The sequence below is a fragment of the Protopterus annectens genome, chromosome 13.part0 (genome assembly GCF_019279795.1).
Source record: "Protopterus annectens isolate FY-2018-M chromosome 13.part0, PAN1.0, whole genome shotgun sequence".
Lineage (NCBI taxonomy): Eukaryota > Metazoa > Chordata > Ceratodontiformes > Protopteridae > Protopterus > Protopterus annectens.
Genome location: NC_056747.1, coordinates 677,935,821 through 677,961,299, shown reverse-complemented (window position 1 = coordinate 677,961,299; position 25,479 = coordinate 677,935,821). Strand labels below are relative to the sequence as shown.

The following is a 25,479-nucleotide window of genomic DNA, read 5'->3' as shown; positions in this document are numbered from 1 at the left end:
CAGCAGAACTCCGGTCCGCTAATGATTGGCAGTAGATTTTTATAGTGCTGAGTTGCCAGCCCGATGCCCAACCTTCAATGAAGGCATGCCCATTCACGCATGTCTTTCGAATGCCACTCAACCGCGGGGAGGACATGCAGACTCCACACAGAAGGAACTCCAGCCGAGAATCGAACAGGAGAACCTCTTGCTGTGAGGCAACAATGCTACCGCTGCATCAACGTGGCTTGAGTAATCTATGTTATTATTTAATTCAAATAGATTCTTTAATTTATCATCAATTAGACCTTTAGGTTAAGAGCTACCTTTTCTAAATCTCCTCCTCTTTTCAAAACTGGGCTGGTCCTTGTACTCACTGTTACTATATCTAGTTAACCTTTGTATATCTGTGTAATGAATTGTGAAAGGATTTCCCCCTGTCACCTGATTTCTCTCAAATGTACAAAAAGAGCAACATGTAAACCTTTTAATACTGTAAAAATAAACATTGTTTATACTTGTGGTATGCAAATTCTTAATATAAGGGCAGACAGTGCACCTAGTAGGGTGAAATGCATCCTTAGGGCCATCACTGTACTTTATAATCAACAACACATTATGAATCAATCTGTATTCGATATTTCTGACTGTAGAAAAAACAAAACAAAACAAAAAAAAACAATTTTACAGGGAATAATATCCATGCAAAACAGGATCCCTTGTAAGTACTTGCCAATGTTGTAAAATAAATTGATATGCTTTATATAAAAATTTACTCAAAGTTGTAGCAAAATAAGCAGTACCTATTCTCTAAGCGGTGGATTCCTCCTTGATCACATATTTCTATATATCATGCTAAAGTGGAATCCTTGTCCACCATCCATTCTACAAATGCAGCCTTCAAACAGTTTTTAGTGTACTCTGTTGTTTTAAACCTGATCCAGAGATCATTTTAACCTTTATAAAATTTTCTTCTGATTAAGTATTTGAACAGCCCTATGCAATTGTCCATATGATAGTGAGCTAATCAGATAGGGAGGATGATTAATATTTAATGTAGATTATACTGCAAGTAGCTACTGGTCGCTTATGAAGATGGGTTATGAGAACATGTCCAGTGACACACAATGAAGTTACATCTAAATAATGTTCTCACTCTTTTGTACATCTCCTGTAAACCTTAAGCCATAAGAATTTGAATCCAGACTTTCCAGAAAAAATAGAAAAACCTTGCATGGGCCACTAGCATACACAAAGCAAATCTATATAATGAGTTTATAAAACTGTTTGATTTTGAAAAAAATAATCTTGTAAGGAAATCAGTTCGGCCTCCACTCTTTCATACAGATATCTGAATAGGGGGCACATACTGAGTGTTGATCACTGCACCCTTCTTTGATTAATAAAAAGACGCATCAAAAATAAAATAATTATACAGCAAACAAAAGTATAACAAAGAGAGGATAAAATTGTTTTTAGACCCTTTGCTATTAAGCATGCTGTTCCACGTACGCCATTTTATGCAATGCCAAAGTGTATAAGATGACTGCATCAATCATAGCCCAATAATCATGCTGTTGCTAGCCCCATACTCAGGGTATAGAACAAAAGACTATAACTTGTGTTAGAAAAGGTTTCAAAACCACTCATTGAATTGAGATACATTACATTAGAAGCTAGTGTCCAGGTCATTTAATCAAACATTTGTGTATATTTGGTACGGTAAAGAAAAACAAATGCTGCAGTTTCTCAAGCCACAGCTGCTTAATATTTTTGTCTTTAGCAACACCCAGGAGTTTAGTTCTGTATAATAAGTCAACAATTCTTCATTTTATTCAGCTAAAAGACAAGTTTGTAGTTTCTTATAATCCTTCTCATTATTCAACAAGGACAAACATGATTTCAGATAACATTTTTTTCCATAATCACTAAATTACAACTTTTATTAGCCTCTCTAAAGACGCATTTCTTAGCTTGCTGTTCTAATTTCTTGAGTGACGGCGAATATTTGTTTGCTTGATTCTTTCTTTCTTTGCTTCTTTATTTCTATATTTATTAAATTTGGTGACCGTGGTAGAACTCCGATTGCCATGCAACAATTTCAGTCTCAACCTATAATTTCAAAGAAGCATGGCACAGTAAAAAAAAAAAAAAAAAAGAAAGAAAAAATAACAGTCGACCAAAAAATTGTTAAAATATGAGGCAAAAATCTGGGCATTTTGAGAAAATGTGTACAGTTGAGAGGTATTGATCCAGGCCACTAAGATAAATGTTATACAAATGCACTGATTACAGTAGTCATGTGATCCAGCATCTTTTGAGAAGGTGGGGGGAAACCACAGAACCCAGTAAACACACACACAAACATGGGGAGGAAATACAAACCTCACACAAACAGTAGCACACCTCTCAACTGTTCAGATTTTCACAGAATGCCCAGATTTTTGCATCAATTTTTGGTCTGTTTCTATAAAATGTGTGATTTTCTGTCAAATCATTGAAGACTGAAGCCCTTAAATAATGACATACATTTGAGTTTCAGGCTCCATATCTTCAGAAAAGTGCATGCTAATAGAAAACCTAAGTATATAAGAACAGTATTTAACATTTGTTCCTGATTTTGGATCTTTGCCCACCCGCTTCATTATTTTTGGCTTTGTCCAGATCACCAGCACTTGGAGGTTGAGAGGTATGATCAGAGGTCAGGATTAAACTCTGATCTCAGCAAATCTGAGATATAAACTTTAACTCCTGAGTAACATTGAGCTTGAGGCCATGGCTTTGACACCTGGCATCTGTCTCAGTGAGGCCCTTTTCTAGGATGTCCACATCATTAGGAGTTTTGATTATGGCTCCTAGTTTGCAGTCATTTGTGAACTTTGTTAGCCAAAGACCTTCTGTGTTAGCCTGTACTTCAAAGAAGTAGATACCAAACAGGAGAGGACCTAGGACTGAACCCTGTGGTACTCCACTTGTCACTGGTCTGAAGTTGGATTTAGAGTCTGCTACTTTCCCAGTGTGGGTTCTGTCAGTGAGCCAGTTGGCAACCCATCTTGTGACATAGGGATTTACACCTAGTTTAGTGAGTTTATCTATAATTCCAGAGTGGGGGATGGTGTCGAAAGCCTTGGCGAGATCTAGATAGGCTGTGCGAACCACCTTACCCTCATTTACGGCTTTGGTGACTGTTTAAAAGATGTCTATCAGGTTTAGGAGACATGATCTGCCTTTTACAAACCCAAACTGGGTAGGGTCCAGAATTTGGAGATTACCAATGTCATTGTTTCTAAGTTCCATGATGATACGTTCCATAGCCTTGCAGACCAGGCTCGTCAGGCTAATGGGGCAGTAGTTCCCGGGGTCCATGGTGGCACCCCCTTTGTGGAGTGGGATAGCCGTTACTGTGCGCCATTCAGTGGACACAAAGCCTGAGGTGAGGCTATGATTGAACATGGTACTTAGGTAGGATGCCAGTTCGTTCTGTAGTTCATGTAGAACGCAGCCTGAGATGTTGTCAGGCCCCATGGATGCTGTGTTCTTGGCTTTGGAGAGTGTGTTTTTTACCTGTGCAGCTATGATTACAGGAACTTTGCATTCTTCCGGTATAGAGATGGGCCCTTAAGGGGACGAGAGAGGGGTAAAGTTAGCACTGAACCTATCTGCCAGGATGTTGGCAATATCAGTTGGTTCTGTATATTTAGTGCCATTGTACTGTAACTCAGAGCAGATCTGAGTGTTGCCATTAAGATTCTTGACATAGCTATAGAATGCTTTGTGGTCGTCTTTAGAATCAGTGGCGATTTTGTTTTTGTAACTAGCTTTGGAGGATTTTATGAGGGGTCTCAGCTTCTTACTGAGGCTGACCACAGAGTTCCTCCAATCATGAGATTTTACTCTTTTCTGCAACAGTTTCTTTCTTCTGTTGTAGAGTTTGTTTATGGCAGGGGACCACCACATTGGTTTCCTTTTTTTGGAGGATAGCATCTTGGTTCTGTTAGGGATTGCACGATCCATGCACTCGTGTAAGTGCTTATAAAGTGCAATTTATAGGATTCAGCAATCATACCTCTATTGTCCATCAACATGGGTGTTGTAAAGTTTGCCACGTCTGTCTTAAGAAGTGTGAAGTTGGCTTTGGAGAAATTTTTTACAGTGGTTTCCCTAATGGGGGTGAGGGTGGGATGTGGATGTCTAGGGTGATTTGCTTGTGGTTGGATCTGACCAACGAGCAATTGACCTCTGGTGAGGAACACCGGTTGCCCATGATGGTAATGAGCAGGTCTAGGATATTGTTGCCTCTGGTGGGAGTGTGGATAAGTTGATCCAAGGCATTGGAATTTATGAATTCCAGAAAATGTTGAGCACAAGTATTGATACATGAGTAGTTTTCCCAGTTAATGGTGGGGTAGTTGAAATCACCCATTATTAGGGTGTTAGGTTGTACCCTAATATTTTCCAGTGTATCAAGAAATGAGGAGTGGGAATCCTGGGGCATGGTGGGGGATCTGTAGCAAGCTACAATTTGGATTGCGGTCTTGCCCAGAGTTAGTTGCACTTGCATAATCTCGGATGAACAACTAGCCTGGAAGTGTGAATATCCTTAATGAATATGGACACGCCTCTGCCTTTAGTGCTTCGGTCCAGGTTAGGGGGCCGAAAGGTGTGGTATGAATTATAGCTTGGTAATGCAGGGGTGCTCTCTGGTGCCTTGAACCAGGTCTCTGTCACTGCACAGATGTCGATGTTCTTCATTTTAATGAATGCCTCGAGTGAGTGCATTTTGAGGTTTAGACTTCTAGCATTAAGTAGCATTACCATCAGATTTTGCTTGCTTGTACTTGTTATGGTGGTGAATTTGTCATTTGAATCTTGCCTAAAAAAGGCTCTATAGGGGTGGCAAGAGCATTAGCCAGTTTCCAGAATCCCAAGGGTGACAGTTGCAGGCCATCTCTGGCAAGGCCTTGTGGTTTGTCGATCATGTCATCCCAGGCAGACAGATACTGGATCCCCTTAGAATGACACCAGAAGCTTAGCCAAATGTTGAAGTCAATCATTTTGTCCTTGTACTGTGGTATCATTCTGGGTGATGGCAGGATGCTACTCAGAGCTAGGGTCATACCTGCCTGGGCTACAAGATTGGACAGCTCCTCCATGTCTCTTTCCATGTAGTCCAGGGAGGTACATCTCAGGTCATTCACACCAACATGGACAATGACAGAGTCATATTTGTACTTGTTGTCGAGTGACCTGGATGCATGCATTATGTGGTGGATCCTGGTACCTGACAGGCAGCTGACAGTAACTTTCTCCTTGTTTAACCTGGTGAGTGGGACATCAATGTGCCTGACTATAGAGTCACCTATAACTAGAGTGTTGGGTACGTTGTTATGCCTTATGGGCTGTGGTTGAGTGGCACACTGAGTTTGTGGCTATGTGTCATTTGGGTTGGGTTGTGGGGTGGAGGTTGCTTGTGTTTCTGCTTTGGAGGTCCCTGTTGTTTGGGTAGATTTTTTTGAGAGCCTCTGTGAATGTAGGTGTGTGTTTTGTGTTTCTGTGGGTGTGTTTTGGTGGTGTAGGTTTTGAGGGACTATGTGATGAGTGTGGTGTGGTGCAAGTGTTTACCTTCTTCTCTTGACTGTCTAGTCCAGTCTTGGGTGAAGAGAGCTTTGCTTCCAGTTTGGCTATATAAGTGCACCTCTCACAGGTTGTAGTGTTGGGTGGTAGGAGGAGAGGGTTGTCTGTGTACATGAGGCAATTGCTGCATTGCCCCAAGATTCCCAGATTCATCAGGTAGACAGGAGAAAACACTGGGAGCTGACGCTTAGACATGCCTGGATAGGTGCTTATTTATTAAGTACTAAAAACTGTTTTCTACTAGACAAGTGAGGAAAGTTGAATGCTGTAGCAATTTGTAGCTTATTTAGTGCTTACAATGAGTTCTGAACAAGTGCTGAGATAAAAAAAAAAACAGATTTGAGTGCTGAAACTAGAAAACTGGCTAGTTCTAAGAAACAAAATTAAGCTAGAAGGCTTCCCTCCAACACATAAAGGCTTGGGGGCTCAGAAGCTTACGAACAGTCCTGGATACAGCATATCTCTATCTGGACTAGATGACCTACAGGAAAGGCAGAAAACAAGTTTAGAAAAAATGTTTTGTTTTTTGTAAAGGGGAAAGGAGGAGCAGAAACTAACTGGGTTGGCCTTCTCAAATGTTCTCCCTGGATTAGGTAGAATGAGGTAATGACAGAGACTGGGAAGAGTGTCCCAGATCAAATTTACAGTAGGGGCGGGCAACTGCAAAGCCACCAAGTAGAAAAACAGGATACTAGTAGGCAGGGAGGGTGGGAAACAAAAATCAGAACAAACAAACCAACCAGATGCTTAACAATTGTAGAAAATTACTAGTTAATACCTCACACACAGTGAAACTAGCTAGCAAAGTATATGCAAACAATAAAAGTGCTATAAATAACTCAGAAATAAGCAAAAAACATGATACTTAATGTTATATATATATCACAGATTAGTTGGCTCAGAGCCCTTCCTCCGACTTCCTCCGATTAGCTCCGTGTGAAATGGTAGAAACACAAGTTAACTTCTTAAGTAACAAAGCTGAAACCTGAAACAACTTAAAAAAAAGCTTGAAAGAACCAACGAGGTGCTTACTCCAAGCCGTAGTCCAGGCAACCCAAGTCAGCCAATGACCACAAACAATTCACTCTCACTGAAATGCTATACTGGCTTTGGCTAAGCTTTGATGGCCTGGAACATGTGCTCAGACACACAGCCTCTACTAACAAACAACTAGGCCCAAAACACGAGCCTGAATATGGGCAATGCTACACTACCAACACTACTTAGGCAGAAAAAAAACTGCAGAAATGTTTAAACAGATAAAGGATCAAGGAGACTCTAGAGAATGCTTTTAACTGCAAACAAGTTATATGACAAGTTATTATGAAACAGTTCAAAGATCAGAACAAACAAATCCAACCAGATGCTTAACAATTGTAGAAAATTTCTAGTCAATACCTTACACACAGTGAAACTAGCTAGCAAAGTATATGCAGACAATAAAAGTGATATAAATAACTCAGAAATAAGCAAAAAAAAACAGAATACTTAATGCTATATATCACAGATTAGTTGGCTCAGAGCCCTTCCTCCGACTTCCTCCGATTATCTCAGTGTGAAATGGCAGAAACTCTCACAGGTTAACTTCTTAAGTAACAAAGTTGAAACCTGAAACAACTTAAAAAAAAAAGCTTGAAAGAACCAATGAGGTGCTTACTCCAAGCCATAGTCCAGGCAATCCCAGTCAGCCAATGACCACAAACAATTCACTCTCACTGAAATGCTATACTGGCTTTGGCTAAGCTATGATGGCCTGGCCTCTACTAACAAACAACTAGGCTCAAAGCACAAGCCTGAATATGGACAATGCTACACTACCAACACTACTTAGGTAGAAAAAAAACTGCAGAAATGTTTAAACAGATAAAGGATCAAGGAGACTCTAGAGAATGCTTTTAACTGCAAATAAGTTATATGACAGGTTATTATGAAACAGTTAACAAAAATCAGAACAGACAAACCCAACCAGATGCTTAACAACTGTAGAAAATTTCTAGTTAATACCTCACACACAGTGAAACTAGCTAGCAAAGTATATGCAGACAATAAAAGTGCTATAAATAATTCAGAAATAAGCAAAAAAAACAGGATACTTAATGTTATATATCACAGATTAGTTGGCTCAGAGCCCTTCCTCCAACTTCCTCCGATTAGCTCAGTGTGAAATGATTTATTTTATTCCATTTGTTAACTGGGTAAGTGAGCTGGTCAGGCATAGCCCTTTCCATCCACAATCCGGACCACAATATCAAGAGACAGTTGCAAATAAAACATACAGATAAAATATTTACTATACATTGCAAGTATTACATGTTTAATAACTACTATAGCCTTCATCAGAAGTTAGCAATGTTAAACACAACACTGAAAGTACAGTGGGAAGTTGTCATACAGATGCCAGCAGTATGACAGGAAGTTGTTATACAGATGCCAGCAGTATGACAGGAAGTTGTTATACAGATGCCAGCGGTATTACAGGAAGTACTGGACAGATAATGGAGTAGTAGAAAGGGAAAGGGAAATTATGAAGAAAGTAATGGCATGTGGAAGAAATGTTTGGTAATCAAAGAGAGATTTTTGAAAGAGGGAAATAGAAGACTTATTGTGTATATTTATGCGTGTAAAGTTCCATATACCAGACCTGAGTTCAGAGAGGGACCATTCCATATTGTTAATTTTAAATTGTGGTTGAATCTAGTTGGTGCTTTTAGGGCTGCAGGATGATTTCGTATGACACAAAGGGTTTCAATTATGTTACATTTAGAAGGTAAAGGTGACAAACATTACTGTAGAGAAGATTATATCTACAAGCAAGTGGGTGGTTGTTTCACTTACTGGAAGGGAGTTTGCAATAGTAAGTAGGTGACAGTGGTGTGTATGAATATCTGAAAGGATTATAAAATAAAATAACTTTTTTGGTAGAAGCATTGTTATCTAAATACTATTAAAAAAATCAGTGTTGTGTCTTTCAGCTTATCCCGGTTAGGGGTCACCACAGCGGAACTCCGGTCCGCTAATGTTTGGTAGTGGATTTTTATGTGCCGAGTTACCAGCCCTGATGCACAACCTTCAACGAAGGTACGCCCATTCACGCATGCCTCCACACAGAAGACGCTCTAGCTGAGAATCGAATGGGACAACGTCTTGCTGTGAGGTGGCAATGCTACCGCAGCACCACTACCGCGGGTCAGTTTTATTTAAGCTAAGGAATGAGAAGGTTTTCACTATGCTTACTTGAGTATTTTTAGTTAGATGGTTTGCAAATGTTTATGTATATTGTAGGTAAGCACAAAATGTGAAGGTTTTAAATTCAACATGAGAAATAAGGGAGAGATGGAGATCTAATTAGTTACTTAAGTACTCATGGGCATTGACAGGGAGTATGTTACAGTTCAGGGTTAGTAAATAAGAGGGGGATGCAGTTTGATTTTTTTAGGAATGCCAAAAAGCACAGCAGTTGTTTTATTAGGATTTAAAATGAGTTTACACAAGTGAAACCAGAGCTGTTATAAATGGAGCTTAAATTATTGTGAATTATTACCTGATTTGAGAAGGAGGAGGTTGTCTGCATAAATACTTTTACATACTGGGATCTTCAGCTAAAGAGTTTCTGAATAAGGAGAGTATGTTAGGTCTCAAAACTGAGTCTTGAGCTATACATGATTTAATGGTGCTAGTCTTTGATGAGCACAATTTATGGAAATTAATTTAAACTGTTGTTGAGATCGCTTCTGAACTAGGTGAGAGAACACAGGGAGAAGCCAGCTAGGTCCAGTGGGTCTATATTAGAACACTGAGCATTCAAAATTTCGAGTGTTCTAATATCGAACCCTATGAATCGAAAATTTAAAACATCGAACATTCAGAACAGTGAATTTTTTCCTAGGGAAATAATTTGCTGTTCCAAAACACATACACACAACACAAGCACACCAAACAAACAGCAATCCACACACATACACCTAAACTCTTACACCTAACCCTACACTAAACTATACATACACCACTAACTATCCACTTACCTTAACCCAAACCCTAACCCTAAGGTCCGTCACTATCGCACAGTCACATCACCCGCGCCCTAACCCTAACTCACCTACCCCGCCCTAACCCACACATCCACACAATCGCACACTTACCTGACCCACGCCCTAACCCTAACTCAACTAACCCGTCCTAACCCTCACGTCCACACAATCGCACACTTACCTGAAAATGACCCATAACTTTCCACCACAGCACTGAAAATACCGAAGCAACAGAAACAGACAACCAAATTCTTTCCCTAGGAAAGAATTCGGTTTTCTGTTTCTTCGATATTTTCAGCGTTTGCTGAAAATGGGTCGATATTAGAACACTCGAAATTTTGAACATTCAGTGTTCTAATACAGACCCAGGTCAAGTTTAGACAGTGGTCAGCAAGGTCAAAGCCCCTGTATAAATCCATGATTATTGCTGTGGTGAATTCCCCCTTTGTCAATATGTTGATATATATGTTTGGTCGCCACATAAAGAGCAGTTGTATTATAGAAGGGGATGACAACTATGTTAGACATTAGTAAGAATCTATTTTTTTGGGTATTTTACTTAAATTTTGGCTGTGGTAACATAAATATTCAGGAAATGTAAGGTTGATTATTTGGGAAGTGGATCAATTATTGCATTTTTCCCATTTCTCCAGTTTAATATAAGATTTTCCAGTAAGACTATATATTAAGGCTACTGGTTTGGCAATAAATTATGCCACTATCTTTAGGAATTTGGGGCAAAGAGAGTTGTTGTTAGATATGCTTGAGGAAGGAAGTTTTGTGAATACTTTATATACAGAATTGACAGTGTTGTGGGTAAGACTGAAGGTACTAAGTATCATGTCTTGGGTAGGAGGAAAGGGTTATGGGTAGTGTTTTTGTGGCACCTAGAATTTTTTTTTACCTCATTGGCCATTAAAGTTTGAAATTAGATAGAATGTGAGTTTTGCCTGAACTGAGGATGTCTTATATGGTACTGCTGAAACACAGTAAAGCTTCTGAAGAATTGTTGTCACTTTACTTTAAGGCTAACTAATTTGGCTGTTTTTAATAGGCTATGTGTTTAATTTTTATATGAATGTGTATGCTACATTAATAAGATGTTTTAGAAGCCTTCTGCTGCTGCAAGACTATATCTCCAAGTCTCTTTTTTGTTTAAATTCTAGAGTAATCCAAGGGCAGTAGTTTCCTCTGTAGTAGTATCTTCTGATAAGATAGATTTGTTTCTATCTGAGAAGTTTTAAGGTACTGAAGTGTTTCAGAGGGGATGAATGTTAAATTGTGGACCAGTCAATAATATTAAACTGATTGAGTATGTTTATTCTTTGATAATGGGGAAGAAAGATGATATTTTGTGTGTGTGTGTGTGTGTGTGTGTGTGTGTGTGTGTGTGTGTGTGTGTGTGTGTGCGTGTGTGTGTGCTTGCTTTAAAAGACCAAGAAACAATGATAAGGCATCCATCACTTGTAGAATTAGACATTATGGCTACAGATTTGCAGTGGTGGGGGACGTTGGTCAGTACTCTGCCATGACGAGAATTGTTTATGCTTTGGGGGTTAGCCCGGGTTCTGAATTACTAAGGTGGGAAAGTGCTACCTGTTGTTTTAGTTAGCATGTAAATATTCAGGTCACCTAGGGTAACCAGTTATGATGGCTTGTCTAGTTTTGTAGAGTAGGTAGTAGAATGGGAAGGTTATTTTGGTTAGTAGAGGAAATTGATATACACAGATGATGACTTGCTGTGCCTATGATCAGTTAGATTACCCATTTAGGGTAGAAACTGCAAAACTAAATTAAAGATGCCACTTGTGAACTAACGCCAATGTAGAGAGGGATAAAACCTTAACTATGACTTAGATGACCACTGTTTGATTAACACCTTGTGCATCTAAAGTGCTGGGGGGAGGGGCATGTGCACGTGACACACAACACTATTAGATTTCCCTGATAGAACCAGAGAAATGATTATGAAGTGCTTTCTGATGGTGTCTATATGTGTGTGTGTGTGTGGGGGGGGGGTGGGGTGGGGCAGCTTGCCGATGTTATTTCCTTGTGGAAATGAGAAATGAATAAATAGGCATGGTCCGCCTACTGAAATTCCCACCTGTGGGGAGTTATTGGGCATATGTGTGGGCAGGGAAAAAGATAGTAAAAGATTCCTGGCAGCAGTGTGATGGGACCAAGGATGTCTTCATCTCCTCACTGAGCCCAACCCTTATTGGATCAAGTCTGGGAGTAGCCAGGAGGGGCAGGTAGACCAAGTGGTCAAGGAGAGGCACTGGCGTTCTCCTGCAGTTAGATATTGGAGACAGAATATGTGCGAAAAAATGGCACTTTCATAACAATTAAATGTTTTTTACATAAGATTAATGATCGTCTATCAAGTATAAGTCCTATGTATAATCCATAGTGTATAAATTCAGTTTATATAGGACAACGTGTTTGCCCATTGTAAAGATACCACATGTCCCAGCTTCAAACTTATCTATAAAATTAAAAGAATGCGAGTGAATCAGCAAAGATAACTGTATTCACAATAATGCATGTTCGTATGACTAGCCTTCATTTGAATTCCAGTATAGCATTTTTAGAACCTGTATTGCCATACTTAATTCCATACTTAAAAAAACATACTACAGAAAAAAAACTATTGTCAAAAATTACATGATGGGTTAAATTAAAGGTGTTAATGATCAAGCAAATTATACAGCCGCAAAAAAGCTTAATGTTGAGTGTGGCAGAGAATAAAGGTATGCTTTTTCATTACCCAGTGGTAAACAGCATGCCCTAGAAGAGATGTTTCTTAGAGGTATTTTCAGATACAGAGTTGTTTTTGTTATGCAATGACACATGCATGCATGCCTCTTCCTGTTGAACGTCTTTTAGGGCAGAATCATGAAAGTGATGAAATATCTAGAAAAACAAAATAAGAAGAGATTTGTTTTCTCACACTAATGGATAGAATGTTAATGGTACGATTGGTTGATATGTTTGTCCTGTAGTTGTGTATTTTGTGAAATTTAATATGTCACTTAACCAGACCACTGCTCTTGGCTTGCATGCCTAAGAAAAGCCCAGAGTGAGCCTGATGAGCTATAGCATTAAATTTATATACATATATACAAAAAATGGGACTATATTAGAACATCGAAGTTTCACAACCTCGAATGTCCTAATATCGACCCCTATTTAGCGAACGCTGAAAATAGCGAAGCTGCAGAACACCAAATTTCTTCCTAGGGAAGGAATTTGATTGGCTGTTCCTGTGGCTTCACTATTTTCAGCACTGTGGTGGAAAGTTACTGGTCGGGATCAGGTAAGTGTGCGATTATGTGCACGTGAGGGTTAGGTGAGTTAGCGTTAGAGCACGGGTCAAGTAAGTGTGCAATTGTGTGGACGTGAGGGTTAGGGTGCAGGGTAGGTGAGTTAGGGCACTGGTCAGGTAAGTGTGCGATTGTGTGGACATGAGGGTTAGGACAGGTTAGGTGAGTTAGGGTTAGGACGTGGGTGAGGTGAGTGTGCCATTGTGACGGATCTTAGGGTTAGGGTTTGGGTTAAGGTAAGTGGATAGCTAGTGGTATATGTACAGTTTAGTGTAGGGTTAGATGTAGGATTTTGGGTGTATGTGTGTGGATTGCTGTTTGTTTGGTGTGCTTGTGTTGTGTGTATGTGTGTCGGAACAGCAAATCTTTTCCCAGGGTTCGATATTGTCAGCATTCGCTGAATAGGGGTCGATATTAGAACATTCGACGTTTTAAAACTTCGATGTTCTAATATAGACCCACAAAAAACAATGAAAAAATTTAGTTATTGTTACTGCTTTTATATTTAGTACTTTATCCATCTCAGGATCACGGGGAGAACTGAGACTATTCAGATACTTACTTGTCAGAAGGAAGAGAGAAATTAATTCTGAATTGGATGCCACTCTGTCATGGGATGGACACATGCACGCATGTGTACACACACACACACACACACAGACAGGCACACACACGCACATACACACACACAAACATGTGCACACAAACACACACACACACACACACACACACACACACACACACACACACACATGCACGCAAATACACACAAGCACGCACACGCACATACACACAAGCACGCACACACACACACCCACATGCATGCATGCATGCACACACATACACATGCACGCATGCACACATATCCATACGCACATACACACACGCGCCGAGCGCACATACACACACATGCACGCACATGCACATACACACAAGCACGCACATACACACAAGCACGCACACACACACAAACATGCACGCATGCATGCACACACACACACACACACACACACACACACACACACACACACACACGCACACGCAAATACATACGCACACACATGCACGCACACGCAAATAGATACGCACACACACACACACACACACACACACACACACACACACACACACACACACACACACCCTGAACAACCACTGATGGGGCTTTCTAATCCATCTACAACACGTCTTTGTGATGTAGCGGGAAACCAGAATAAACAGCAAAAACTCCACACAGGCCAAGGAAGGACATGCAAATTCTACAGAGAAAGCACTCCAGCTGAGAAATGAACTGGAGAACCAAACAATGTGAGGCAGCCCATATATACAACAGTTATCTATCACAATCTAAATTAGGTGTTTCAAGGACAGAGATCAGCAGTTCATGTAATATACCATTATATTATGCAATCCCACAGTGAAATGAGATATTTGACATAATTATTAGGGTAGATGTGGGGGAGGGATGCCTCTATAATCTGATATCTGATAACCTAACAGAGAAAGATGAACGTTACCTAAATACCTATAAAATAATTCACCTAGCAAATGGATTTAAGGTTTAACCATTATGACAACCTCACCCCCTACTTTAGAGAAATCTTAAAATTCCGTCAGTTAGGGAAGGATCGGATTTTTCCACTCCCACTGGGGAGATGGTTGGAAAGTTGTGTATCCAAAATCAGTGATTTCTTTTTGAGTATTAGCAGCAGTTGAGGTAAATTTCCAGACCATAGTTCATCAGGGTTAGATTACTGAGGCAGCATCTTCCCTAATGATGGACAGGACTCTTCATTTTGCAATGTATGAGATAGATTAGAGCACTTTGTTATGCTTACCTTCAGGGGACAACCATGCCAACTTTTCAGAGTATAATGGGATGCTTTTTTTAAATACATGTAAAGTATAAAGTACCATTTCATTTCATTCCACAGAAAGAAAAATACAGCTATGGAGATTTGGAGCCTACTGAAAATTGCTGAAACAAAGCACATGAAAACTGATAAGTGTTAGACAATATAGAGTGACTTAATTTTCTGTCCATTTTAAAAACTTGTCTTAACAGCCACTATCCCTTACTGAGAGAATATGGATTGTGTTACCTTTGTCTTCTTACTCTTGGCTGGGAAGAGCGGAATGAGTGGGATCGTTTTCTTGGGTTCTTTATTTTCTGGAACTTGGTAGTCCAGTTCCTGGAAAAGAGAAGACAAGGTTAAATAATCATGTGACCTGTTGACTGATTGCACAGTATACTAACCATTTATTAGGAAGGATCAGATCCAGTTGGAACTAATCTGCAAATGGCCGCTGAGTTTGCCAAGTTGCCACGGTTTGTTCTATGCCTTTGTGCTTTGTATTACAGACTGTATCTGGGCAGCATGGTCTTTCAGAAAACTGGAAAATGCTATTTGTGTGTGGTTTATGGGGGAAGGGGTACCGAAACTGGGTAAGTTGTAACTTCTCCAAGTCCATCCTCCCTGAGCCCACTCACGTTGCACCTATGTTAAGTCTGCCATCGTCTAAATAATTCTGATAATCTAGAAACTCACTGAAGGTCATCCCTAAACCTTTCTTCGTTTTAAGCTACTGAGCCTTCTGTAACTACACATTGTCCCCCAATTATAAGTGCAGTAAGTTTCTAATTCTAATTAGCCATTTGGGAAAGCAGTACCTAGAGATATCAGACTGTCAGCCATTGTGTGACAGTACACTTAGGCAAGAGAAAACTGCAGCATTACTTCATATTAATAACCCAGGAAGGGTGGAAGTAAAATCAGGTTACTTTGTATTAGTGGTACAGATTGGCTAAACCCTGAGGAAAAATATACTGTAATAATAAACAAGCAAGGGAAAACAGAGTTGTGTGCAGGAGCACTCACCCCAACAGCAGATCTTTAAGGACAAGTCACTGTAGCAATAGATTTTTACATCTGGGTTTTAACTATTGTATGCTTTCTTCTTTGCCAGACATTTCCTCTGCTGAACTGTTTTAACTGTGTAAAACCTCTGCTGGTCTCACACCAGCATTCCATGGAATCTAATGGAAGGTATGTAAAGCACTGCAATACCTAGCCAGTGTTGCGGGCAGGCTTTGGTTTTTTGAGCTCCTGTTGGATGCCATAGGGCATTTTGAGTGTGGCACTCTGTCTGCTATGAACTAAATAAGCAAATCTAATATCGGTTATAATATGCGACATATAAATTACATGGGAGGGAGCTGGAATAAAGGTAGATTTAAAAACATCAAGCTATACTATCTTCGTTAGAGAAGACCACTGCATTTTAACAGTAAATTCTAACATCTGGCTAGATTCCCAAGCAGTGTATCATGCCACTGGCAGGTAGATAGTTAAAAGGCCCACTGCGGCATAGCCACACCAGAACACATCCTACCCCTAGACTATACTCCAGCCTTATAGAATTTTGTAAAGGTGTGTACAATACTCCATGTAGCAGGTTATACAATACCTTGTGTAGAAACATTACTGAAATATGTTGTTGGCATGGCTGGAACCCAAATGGAGTGTGCTTACCCTGGACCTTCTAAAGGTTTAACATACTTGTCATAACAAAAGGCACTGAAGTGACCCAACCATTTAGAAAGTGTTTGCTTACAAGCTGGTATACCTTTGTTCCTTTTCTTGAATGAAACAAAAGGATCAGAGTGTCTCACTTCTTTGGTTGGTATAATTAGCAGAGAATGTGGAAGTACAGAAGGGCTTTAATTTATCTTCCATTTTAGTTATTTTGAGGATTGACCTTTTTGTGTCAATCTTTTCTGTGTTGTTGTTTAGGATGTTTGAATTTATGAATGGATCCCTATAAAAGGGTAGAGGAATTTCCTCTGTGTCCTAGCCAATCCTTGTCAACATGAACGCCAGTTTTGGTTTCAACTGAAAGTAGACTGTGCCTTGTGAGACTAACCAAGTCAACAAAAACAAACAAATGAACTTGTTTTATATTACTTTTAATATTTTCCCTTTCTTAACTCTTATAATTTATTTCTTAACTGGCAGCACCTCTCAATATAGCTGATGGAAAGTGGGCCTCTTGACTTAGCAAAGCTGTTAAAGTAATTTATTTATTTATTTGTTAAGTATATAAGTAATCTGGTCTGTAGACCATTTTCAGTCACAACCTGGGCCCTAAAGTACAGTATAGTAAATGGATATGAGACACAATAAATGACAGTAAGATAAAACAGTGAGAATTAATAAGAAATTTAATTGGCATATAATGCTGCAATAAACACAATGAACAATGAGTAAAGAGCATATTTACAAGGCTGTTAGGATAGTAATATCTAACATCTGAATGCATTTAAAAGAATTTAAAAATTGTAAGTTTATGACGAGAAACTAAGATAAAACAAATACATTTATGTTAAGAACATGTGGCTCTATGTAATGCTATATTGAACAGAATAAATAAAGAAAAGGCACTAGAGTATGTGATACCTACTAAGTGTAAAGTACAGCTGTTGTAATGTACAATGTCAGGACATGGAGATACAAAGTGTCAAATCATTGGTGGAAAATATAATAATGTCATGTCTTGTCCATACAGTTTTTCTGAAGAAAACAGCACCAGCTACAGGGCAGCAAATAAATGTGTTATCCTTTATTAGATTCTACTATAAATAGTTGACTTCCTCAAAGCCATCGATCCAAAATACTGAAAAATAATGCCCTAAATGCAAAAGGGTAAAAAATTTAACTTGAAGCATTTTTTGAGGGCCACCCCCCTTATGTAGGGGGCAAGCCCCCACACCCAACCTGAAGCTTTTATATACCAACTCCATGGTCGCACCAACTTGAAAAAAGAAGAAATCTCCTAAAAGATGTGAATCGTTGCTGGTGCATGCTTAGAAATTGTACCAGCAATGATTTCCTGTGGAAATAGGTTCATAGGTTCATAGGTAGGTACTAGGCTATCTGACCGAAGGCATTTATAAGCCTAGCCAGAATGTGTTGGCTTTCGCTGCCCTCTTAGATTAGCTCCCTGTACCTCTGTCCAGCAGAGCCATTGAAGTGATTCCTGGGGTAAACTTACTGTTTCCCATCCACTTGTCAAGGTTTCTCTTGAAGAGGGTTAGCGAGGACCTCTGCCTAATGTAGATTGGAATCTTGTTCCAGAGCATGGGAAGTCCCTGGGACAGGAATCTATCCCTCCAGCATGTCCTATTTATTGTTGTGGTGAGGTTGAAATCCCTGGAGCCTGTGGCTTGAGGGGATATGGTTTTCTTTAGGTGGAGCATGTCCATTAATTCTGGGTTGGACATGGCCTTGTACGTCAGGCAGAGATCACCTCTGAGTAGGCGGTATGCAACCGAGTACAGCTGGAGTTTCTTCAGGCGAGCTGCATAGGGCATCTGCTTGAGGCCAGTGATCCTCTTGGTGAGGTACTTCAAATAGAGATCAATGTTCTTTCTTCCAATATTTTTTTCTGTTGGCAAATGAAGCTCGAGGAATTTCATCTTGACCAACTGTACATGAGTCTTTTTATTATTCCTGAAGGGATGGAGGCAGATCTACCTGCTGCATGGCTGGCTGCCAGCAGACTGCAGAAGATGCAGCATGCAGCAGATAGGCTAAGATGTTGATGCCTGCCAAACTGTGCTTTGCAGAGTAGCCACATTTGGCAGGTGCACTGAATCATGTGAACATGATGGGATTGGTATTGTGGAATCCCATGGACCTTAGACTTCCATAGGGACTAGAACATGCTATCTGGATGGAAGCCTGACCAGTTCTCATCTCTCATATCAGCCATGATGATGTTACAGAAGGATCTGTGTAGCAAGATGCTATGGGGAAAGAATAAGTGAAAGTGAATGGTAGATGCATGATGATCAGAAATTGTAAGGGAGAAAAGATATAGAAAAAAGGGGCCCTCGTTTTTTTTTCTGAAACTTTTTCTCTTCCTTTTCTATAGGCCATCAGTTACTCCTCATTTGCACAGTATCTGGGAGGAGGCCATCATCCAGACAGCCACTAGGGTTTTATGATAGCCTCAATTCCTCTTTTACACCATGGTAGCGAGCCAGGACAAACAGTTCTCCCACAATGGTGGCTCCTGGACATATATATGCTTCCACAAATCCACCCAGACTGGCCACAGTCTGTACTGTCTATTTGGTGGCTGCTAGTAATTGCCCCTTCATACTGCCCCGCTTCTACACCAGGCTCTGTTTGGTGTTGCTGTTTTAGCAGACTGGGCTGCTTTTGACTGCCCAGGATGAATGGGATGGCACTGACCTCTCAGTCTTTGGTCTTTTAGCATGCAGGTCGCTGTTCAATCTCAGGTAATCTAAATCATGGTCAGGGCTGCAGAGCTGGCTAAACTGCTTCCAGTAATAAACATTAGAAATGAAGTGATGTAATAGTGGTTCTAGTTCAAACAAAATAAGTATGATCCGTAGTTTGTTCTCAGCGTTTGACATGAAAATATGTTTTATGGTCACCAAAGTTTGTGCAGACAATATCAAAAAGGATTATCAATATAATAGTTATTGTAGGAAAAAAACATGCCAAAATTGTAATGTGTTTTATAGTAAAAATACTAATAGCAAGCTTTGTGTAAGCACAGCTTTATGCTGTCACAAAATGTAAAGTTGAAAATGCTTAAAATCTACATATATATATAAATATATATATATATATATATATATATATACACACACACACACACACACACACACACACATATATATATATATATATATATATATATATATATATATATACACACACACACACATATGTGTGTGTATGTGTGCATTAACTTTGTAGGATTTGTTTTTTGTGTGTTGGAATTGATGTATCTCTCAAACAGTGGTGGAGAAATTGACAGTTTACTTAAAAATAAGTAATAACAACCATCCATACACACACACACACACACACACACACTCACATATATATATATATATATATATATATATAGAGAGAGAGAGAGAGAGAGAGAGAGTCAGTCTAGTTTTTTTTTACATTTTGATGGTGAGGCTTGTAATATAATGTAACAAAAATGTACTTTGGTGTATAAAGTTTGAAACAGAAATAATTATACCACTCCAACCAACAGTACCATGAAATTACATTGCAGGAATTAACACATGGACATTTACTGACATTAGAATATCTTGATTTATTAGTTATTAGTTATTATTAACTGGGTTGGTCCCACTGGGCTTATAGTCTATGGGCTATTTCCAGATAAGCCTCTAGCTTGTGTTTATGCAGACAAGGGGAAATTTGTCTGGGACACTGAGGAAATTTTCTTTCCGTCCCAGGGATGGGTGTAGTTGACATGCACTCCATATGGAGGAGAAGGCAGTAGCAAGCTGCAGTGTACAGATGAAGTCGTTTGAAGTCTTGAAAATAACTGACTGGCTTTCAATCATTTGAAAGTACCACAAAAAGCAACAGAAGAAATTGTCTTATGGAAATGTCAAGGGATTTAAGTGTTTGATAAAAATAAGTCTGACTGAGGTGGTGAAAAGATGGCGTGAATGCTGTGAGGCTATAGTTCTAGGAAGGACGTGAAACCCTGCTCCACCCCAGATGTTACTATTAAAGCAACCTGTTTTCAAGTCACAGCAAAGACACATATGCTGTAATTCATGCTGGCAAAGAGTTGGTAGAAGATATTTCATTCAGAAATGTATGGCTTTTGGAGAGATTCTGGGAAACATTTCAGAACATTTACTCTCAGATTCCCAGAGCTAATTTTTCCATAGTGCTGTTACCTAAGACTTTGATAAAACATTCAATGATGCTTTTTAGGAAATGAAACCGTAAAGATGATCAGTGCGGCAAAATGGAGTCAGTGGAGTGAAGTCATGAAGTCGCATTCTCTCTTTTGTGATGGCTTAAATGTGTAAAGAGAATGCTAGGAAAGAGGTGTAAATGAAGTTATCAGCTAAAAAGGTGAAGTGAAAAATCTACTTGTTGTGATGGAAATGGACAGGAGAACATTGTTTTGTCTGGATGTTGTTCCAGATGTGGGGACCTGGGGCATATTCATTTCAAGTGTGAAGGAAATCAATTTATATATTGCTTACAGCTGAAGTGGCAATTTTAAATAAGAATAAACGCAGTATGTGTTATGTACCAGGATGTCAGGTAAGGAGACCACCCATGTTGTACAGAGGAGGAAGGATGAGACCTTAGGCAGGTACATTTGGGAGGCAATAGAAGGGTGTATAACACAAGAAAAAGACAAGGAGGGGGTGTAAGATAAAAGGAGTATGGCAGATAAGTTGGAGAGGAATGAAAGGGTGGAAGCATGAGGAAGAAATTCTTGTTATGCTAAAACAAACTACTGGAGTTAAAAAATGGTAAAGGAGATACAGGTAGATTTCCTTAGTAATTTTTTTCATAGCTTACAGACAGGGCAGGTACACAAATGAGCAAGGCTGAAATAGGAAAATGATCAGGATGACTGAAAGAAAAGGTGTAAAGGGAAGAACAGACAAATCTAAACCAAATGATTAATGTGTATAGCCACTCTTGATGCAAGCAGCACCATACATAAAAAGTGGTTGTGAACTGCAGTAAGACCATGTATGCCAGAATGGCTTGATATTACTTGTTTACAAAATGTCAGAATGAATCCTAGATTAAAAATAAGGCCGCATGGAGTACTTACATGACTATAAGATTGCGAAGGTTTATAAACTATTTCAGGGTAGGTTGTTAATATTTTATACAGCTTATAATAACAAGGTAATCAGTATTATATATTATTTTCTGATATTTGTGATGCCCGTGCACTGGCCCAGAAATCAAGAAGCCTCAATCCTCACCATTAACACCAGTGAGGGGTGTCCACATTGGGAAGGATAACAAATACACACACAGTAAAGTACAATTTCCCTTAAGAGCACACAGAGATCACAGTCAATCTGGGGCTAGTTTCTCCCTTTTTCTCCAGATCCCCAATAAGACTCCCCACTGGCACAGCTATAGGGTACAGGTCTCAGCCTAGTGGTCAAGCTAAAACCTCCATCACCCTCTCTGTCCAACCAGTGCTTCATGCCCCTGCCCAAGTAGCTGACACACACACACACACACACACACACACACACACACACACACACACACACACACACACACACACACACACACACACACACACACACTCTTTAAGATATGAGTTATATACAAACACACAGACACTCCTGGCCCCTTCCTGCCAGTCTATAAGGTAGTACCAGCTGCCACCAACCACTAATATCAGCTACTAATAAAGCCCTTACCAAAGGGTGCCCAATTTTACTGTGCAATATTATTATCCAAATAGTAACTGTGACTGAGCAGCAAGACTATTGGAGTGACTTTGCACAGTATCACTATATACATACAATGTACTCTAGAGCTTAAATTATCTCTACACAAAACAGCCACAGTTGAAAGGTTTAAAAATATTTAATAATAAATAATAAAAATGCAATACCATACTTCTTACTACACAGTGCTAGTCAAGAGTATAGACATCACAGGAAAATGCTTAAAATAATACCATAGAATAGTTCTGACATAAATATAGAAAACAGCTAGACTAAACTTACTATTTTCTATCTTTTCCTAATAGCAATCACAGTTCTAAATAAACTTACATATAGTGCAAAAGCAGAGTACTGCTGAGTTGTTGTCAACTTTAGACAAAATCCAAAATGCTCCTTTCTTTCTGTCCTTAAATTGATAACACAGTACTGCTTCACATTACACCATTCTTGACACTTCTGTGGTTTCCCATGCTATCAGAAACTCAGAGTTTGAATAAAAAATGAAGTAGTGAACTAGTCTCCCAGACACACTCCAACGGTATTCCCAGAATGATCGAAGGAAGCAGTGGAACAATAAAATCCTTTTATTAAGAGATAAAAACACTGATAAAATAATTGGTAAGCCCTTTCATTTAATAAAGTATTAAACTTCATCAGAAACCATATTCTTCACATCACTTCCTTATATACTCAAATAATTCAAATTCATTGGATGAAAAAAATGCAAATCAGTCAATAAACCCACCACCATAGCCTGCCTAAAAGGTATCACATACACAATAAAACTCAATGAATTGTATATGTTTCTATATGTGTGCTTTCCAATGGAAAAAGCTTAATTAAAATAAAATACTGAATGGGCATTACTAAAAACTTGTGTATAAAATATACTGCCTATAAAGTGCTAAAGTTTTTTCTCTCCAATGCTTTTAACCTTAGCACTGGGGTAATGCAGCTACACTTATTTATCCCCGGCTAACTGTCAGCCTGCAAACAGATTTGCTATCTAAGTTCCTTAGATCTTAAAAGTAGCCCCCATGTTTTTTTGTCATTAGTTTCAACTTGATCAATAACTAAAAATCTAAACCTATGCTCTAAGTTATCACAAACATGTTTAGCTAAAGCATTATTTAAGTTGGGTTTTCTTATAGCATAATTATGTTCATAAATCCGTTGACTAAATTTCCTCTCCGTTTTACCTATGTAAAAGGCTGGGCATGAGTCACATGATGCTAAGTAAATCACTGCTTTTGAATTGCAGTTATATTTTCCCTTTATATGGTATGTAAAATTTTGTTCCATAAAATTGTTTGTTACTTGTATTTTGTGGCATCATGCGCATGCCCCACACTTAAACATACCATGCGTACTATAACTATTCATGAACTGTTTCTCCTTAAGTATGTCTTTGAAATGTATTCCCTTTCTATAGGTAATAATGGGTTTTTCACCTATTTGTTTTCTGATATTAGAGTCATCTGTTAATATAGGCCAGTTCTTTTCAGTTAACTTTCTAAAGTCTTCACTAAATGTAATGGTTAAAGATCTTGAAAAACCGAAGACTTGTTCAGTACCATACTTCTGCATGTCTATATTTGTACCAGGCTCTACCGTAGAGTAAACAACCTCTTATACTATTATGTCTGTAGAATGGCATTCATCTCCCAAAATGGGCTGAAAATGCCCATTCATTCTTTTCGTTGTAACTTCCTGAATCAAGTCGTCAATTAATTTTACAGGGTATGCTCTTTTGAGGAACATTGAGGGTAAAGTGTTACACTTGTGAATAAAATCTTCATGTTTGCTGACCATTCGAGCTGCCCTAACTAACTGCCCCTTCACTACAGACCTTTTTTTGATGCTGGATATGTGAACTGCTGTAGTGAAGGAAACAATTAGAATAAGTCTCTTTCCTGTGAATTGTGGTCACATATCTCCCTTTCACTTCATCCTTAAATAAGTGAACATCCAAATAATTAATAAAATTCAAGTTCACATTCAAAGTGAATTTAAAGAACGAAGTGGTGTTATTTATGTATTCCAGGATTTGCTCAAGTGTAGTCAATGGTCCCTTCCATATAAGACAAATATAATCCTGGAACCTATGGTATGTCCTAATGTGGTTATTGTAAGAGGACTGAAAAACAAAAACATTTTTCCCAATACGCCATGACTGCATTGGTGCATGCTCCACCACAAGGTGAACCTATGGCTATAACCCTTTTCTGTAAGTAGCACTTATTGTTGAATGTTATGTAGTTGTTACTAAGTACCAGCTCTAATAGCTCCAATATTAGGGTAATAGTGTCATGGGGGGTCCTATGTTCAATAAGTATTTTGTGGACTCACTCCAGTCCAATGTCCTACTGTATAACTGTGTAAAGGTCACATACATCTATGGTCACCAATATATCTGTTTGACTGTATTGTATTTTGTTTAAAGAGGCCAAAAAGTTTCATGAGTTCTTACAAATCTGAAGTTCTTCTTTTAGTATTTTCTTTAATTTGTAATCTAAATATTGTGCACAAGCTGAGGTTACTGAATCCCTCCCATCCACTAAAAGTCTCATAGGGGGATGGTGCAGACTTTTATGGATTTTGGGGATTCCAGAAAACACTGGTATTCTAGGGGTCAGAATGTTGAGATAGTTGTATAAGTGTATATCTATCCTTCTTTCAAGAAAAATGTCACTTAACTGAATATACGTCTTCCTATATGCTCCATTTAATTCATTAAGTGTAGTCTCCTCATATGTGTCCGTCTCTAACAGTTCATTCATTTTACTGTTGTACATGTCTAAACTCATAATGACTACCCCAACCCCCCTTACCGGGTTTCATAATTCTTATTTTTTCTTTTTGCAAATTCTTTACAACTTGCCACTCATTATTATTGAGATTCATCTTACCATCCAAGAACCTGCTTTTACATTTGTGCATGTTCATTAAGTCTAGTTCACATGCTTTTTCATACATGACTAGCCTAGGATGGAGGGGTGGGTTAAAAGTCGAACTAATCCCATATACGTTCTTAGTATGGGTGTTGTCAACATTATTTTGATACAATAAGGAAAGGTTCAATTTTCTCAAGTACAACTTTAGGTCAATCATTGTGTCAGTAAACTTAAATGACTGAGTTGGAACAAATGTCATACCCCTGGATAACAAGTTTGCAACATCAATATCAACATGCACATGAGAGAAATTATAAACTTTAAAGTCATTT

General features: G+C 38.9%; 1 protein-coding gene across 2 annotated transcripts in view; it reads right to left on the bottom strand.

The window, feature by feature from the left end:
* Nucleotides 1-25,479, bottom strand: part of SERPINF2 (serpin family F member 2) — a 606,479-nt gene that overhangs the window by 345,896 nt on the left and 235,104 nt on the right. The window contains exon 4 of one of the 2 annotated variants that reach the window (XM_044054365.1): nucleotides 15,067-15,156. The exons of the other annotated variant lie outside the window; for it this stretch is intronic. Coding sequence (XP_043910300.1) covers nucleotides 15,067-15,156 — 90 coding nt within the window. The remainder of the gene's footprint in view (nucleotides 1-15,066; nucleotides 15,157-25,479) is intronic. 2 annotated transcript variants of the gene reach the window in all.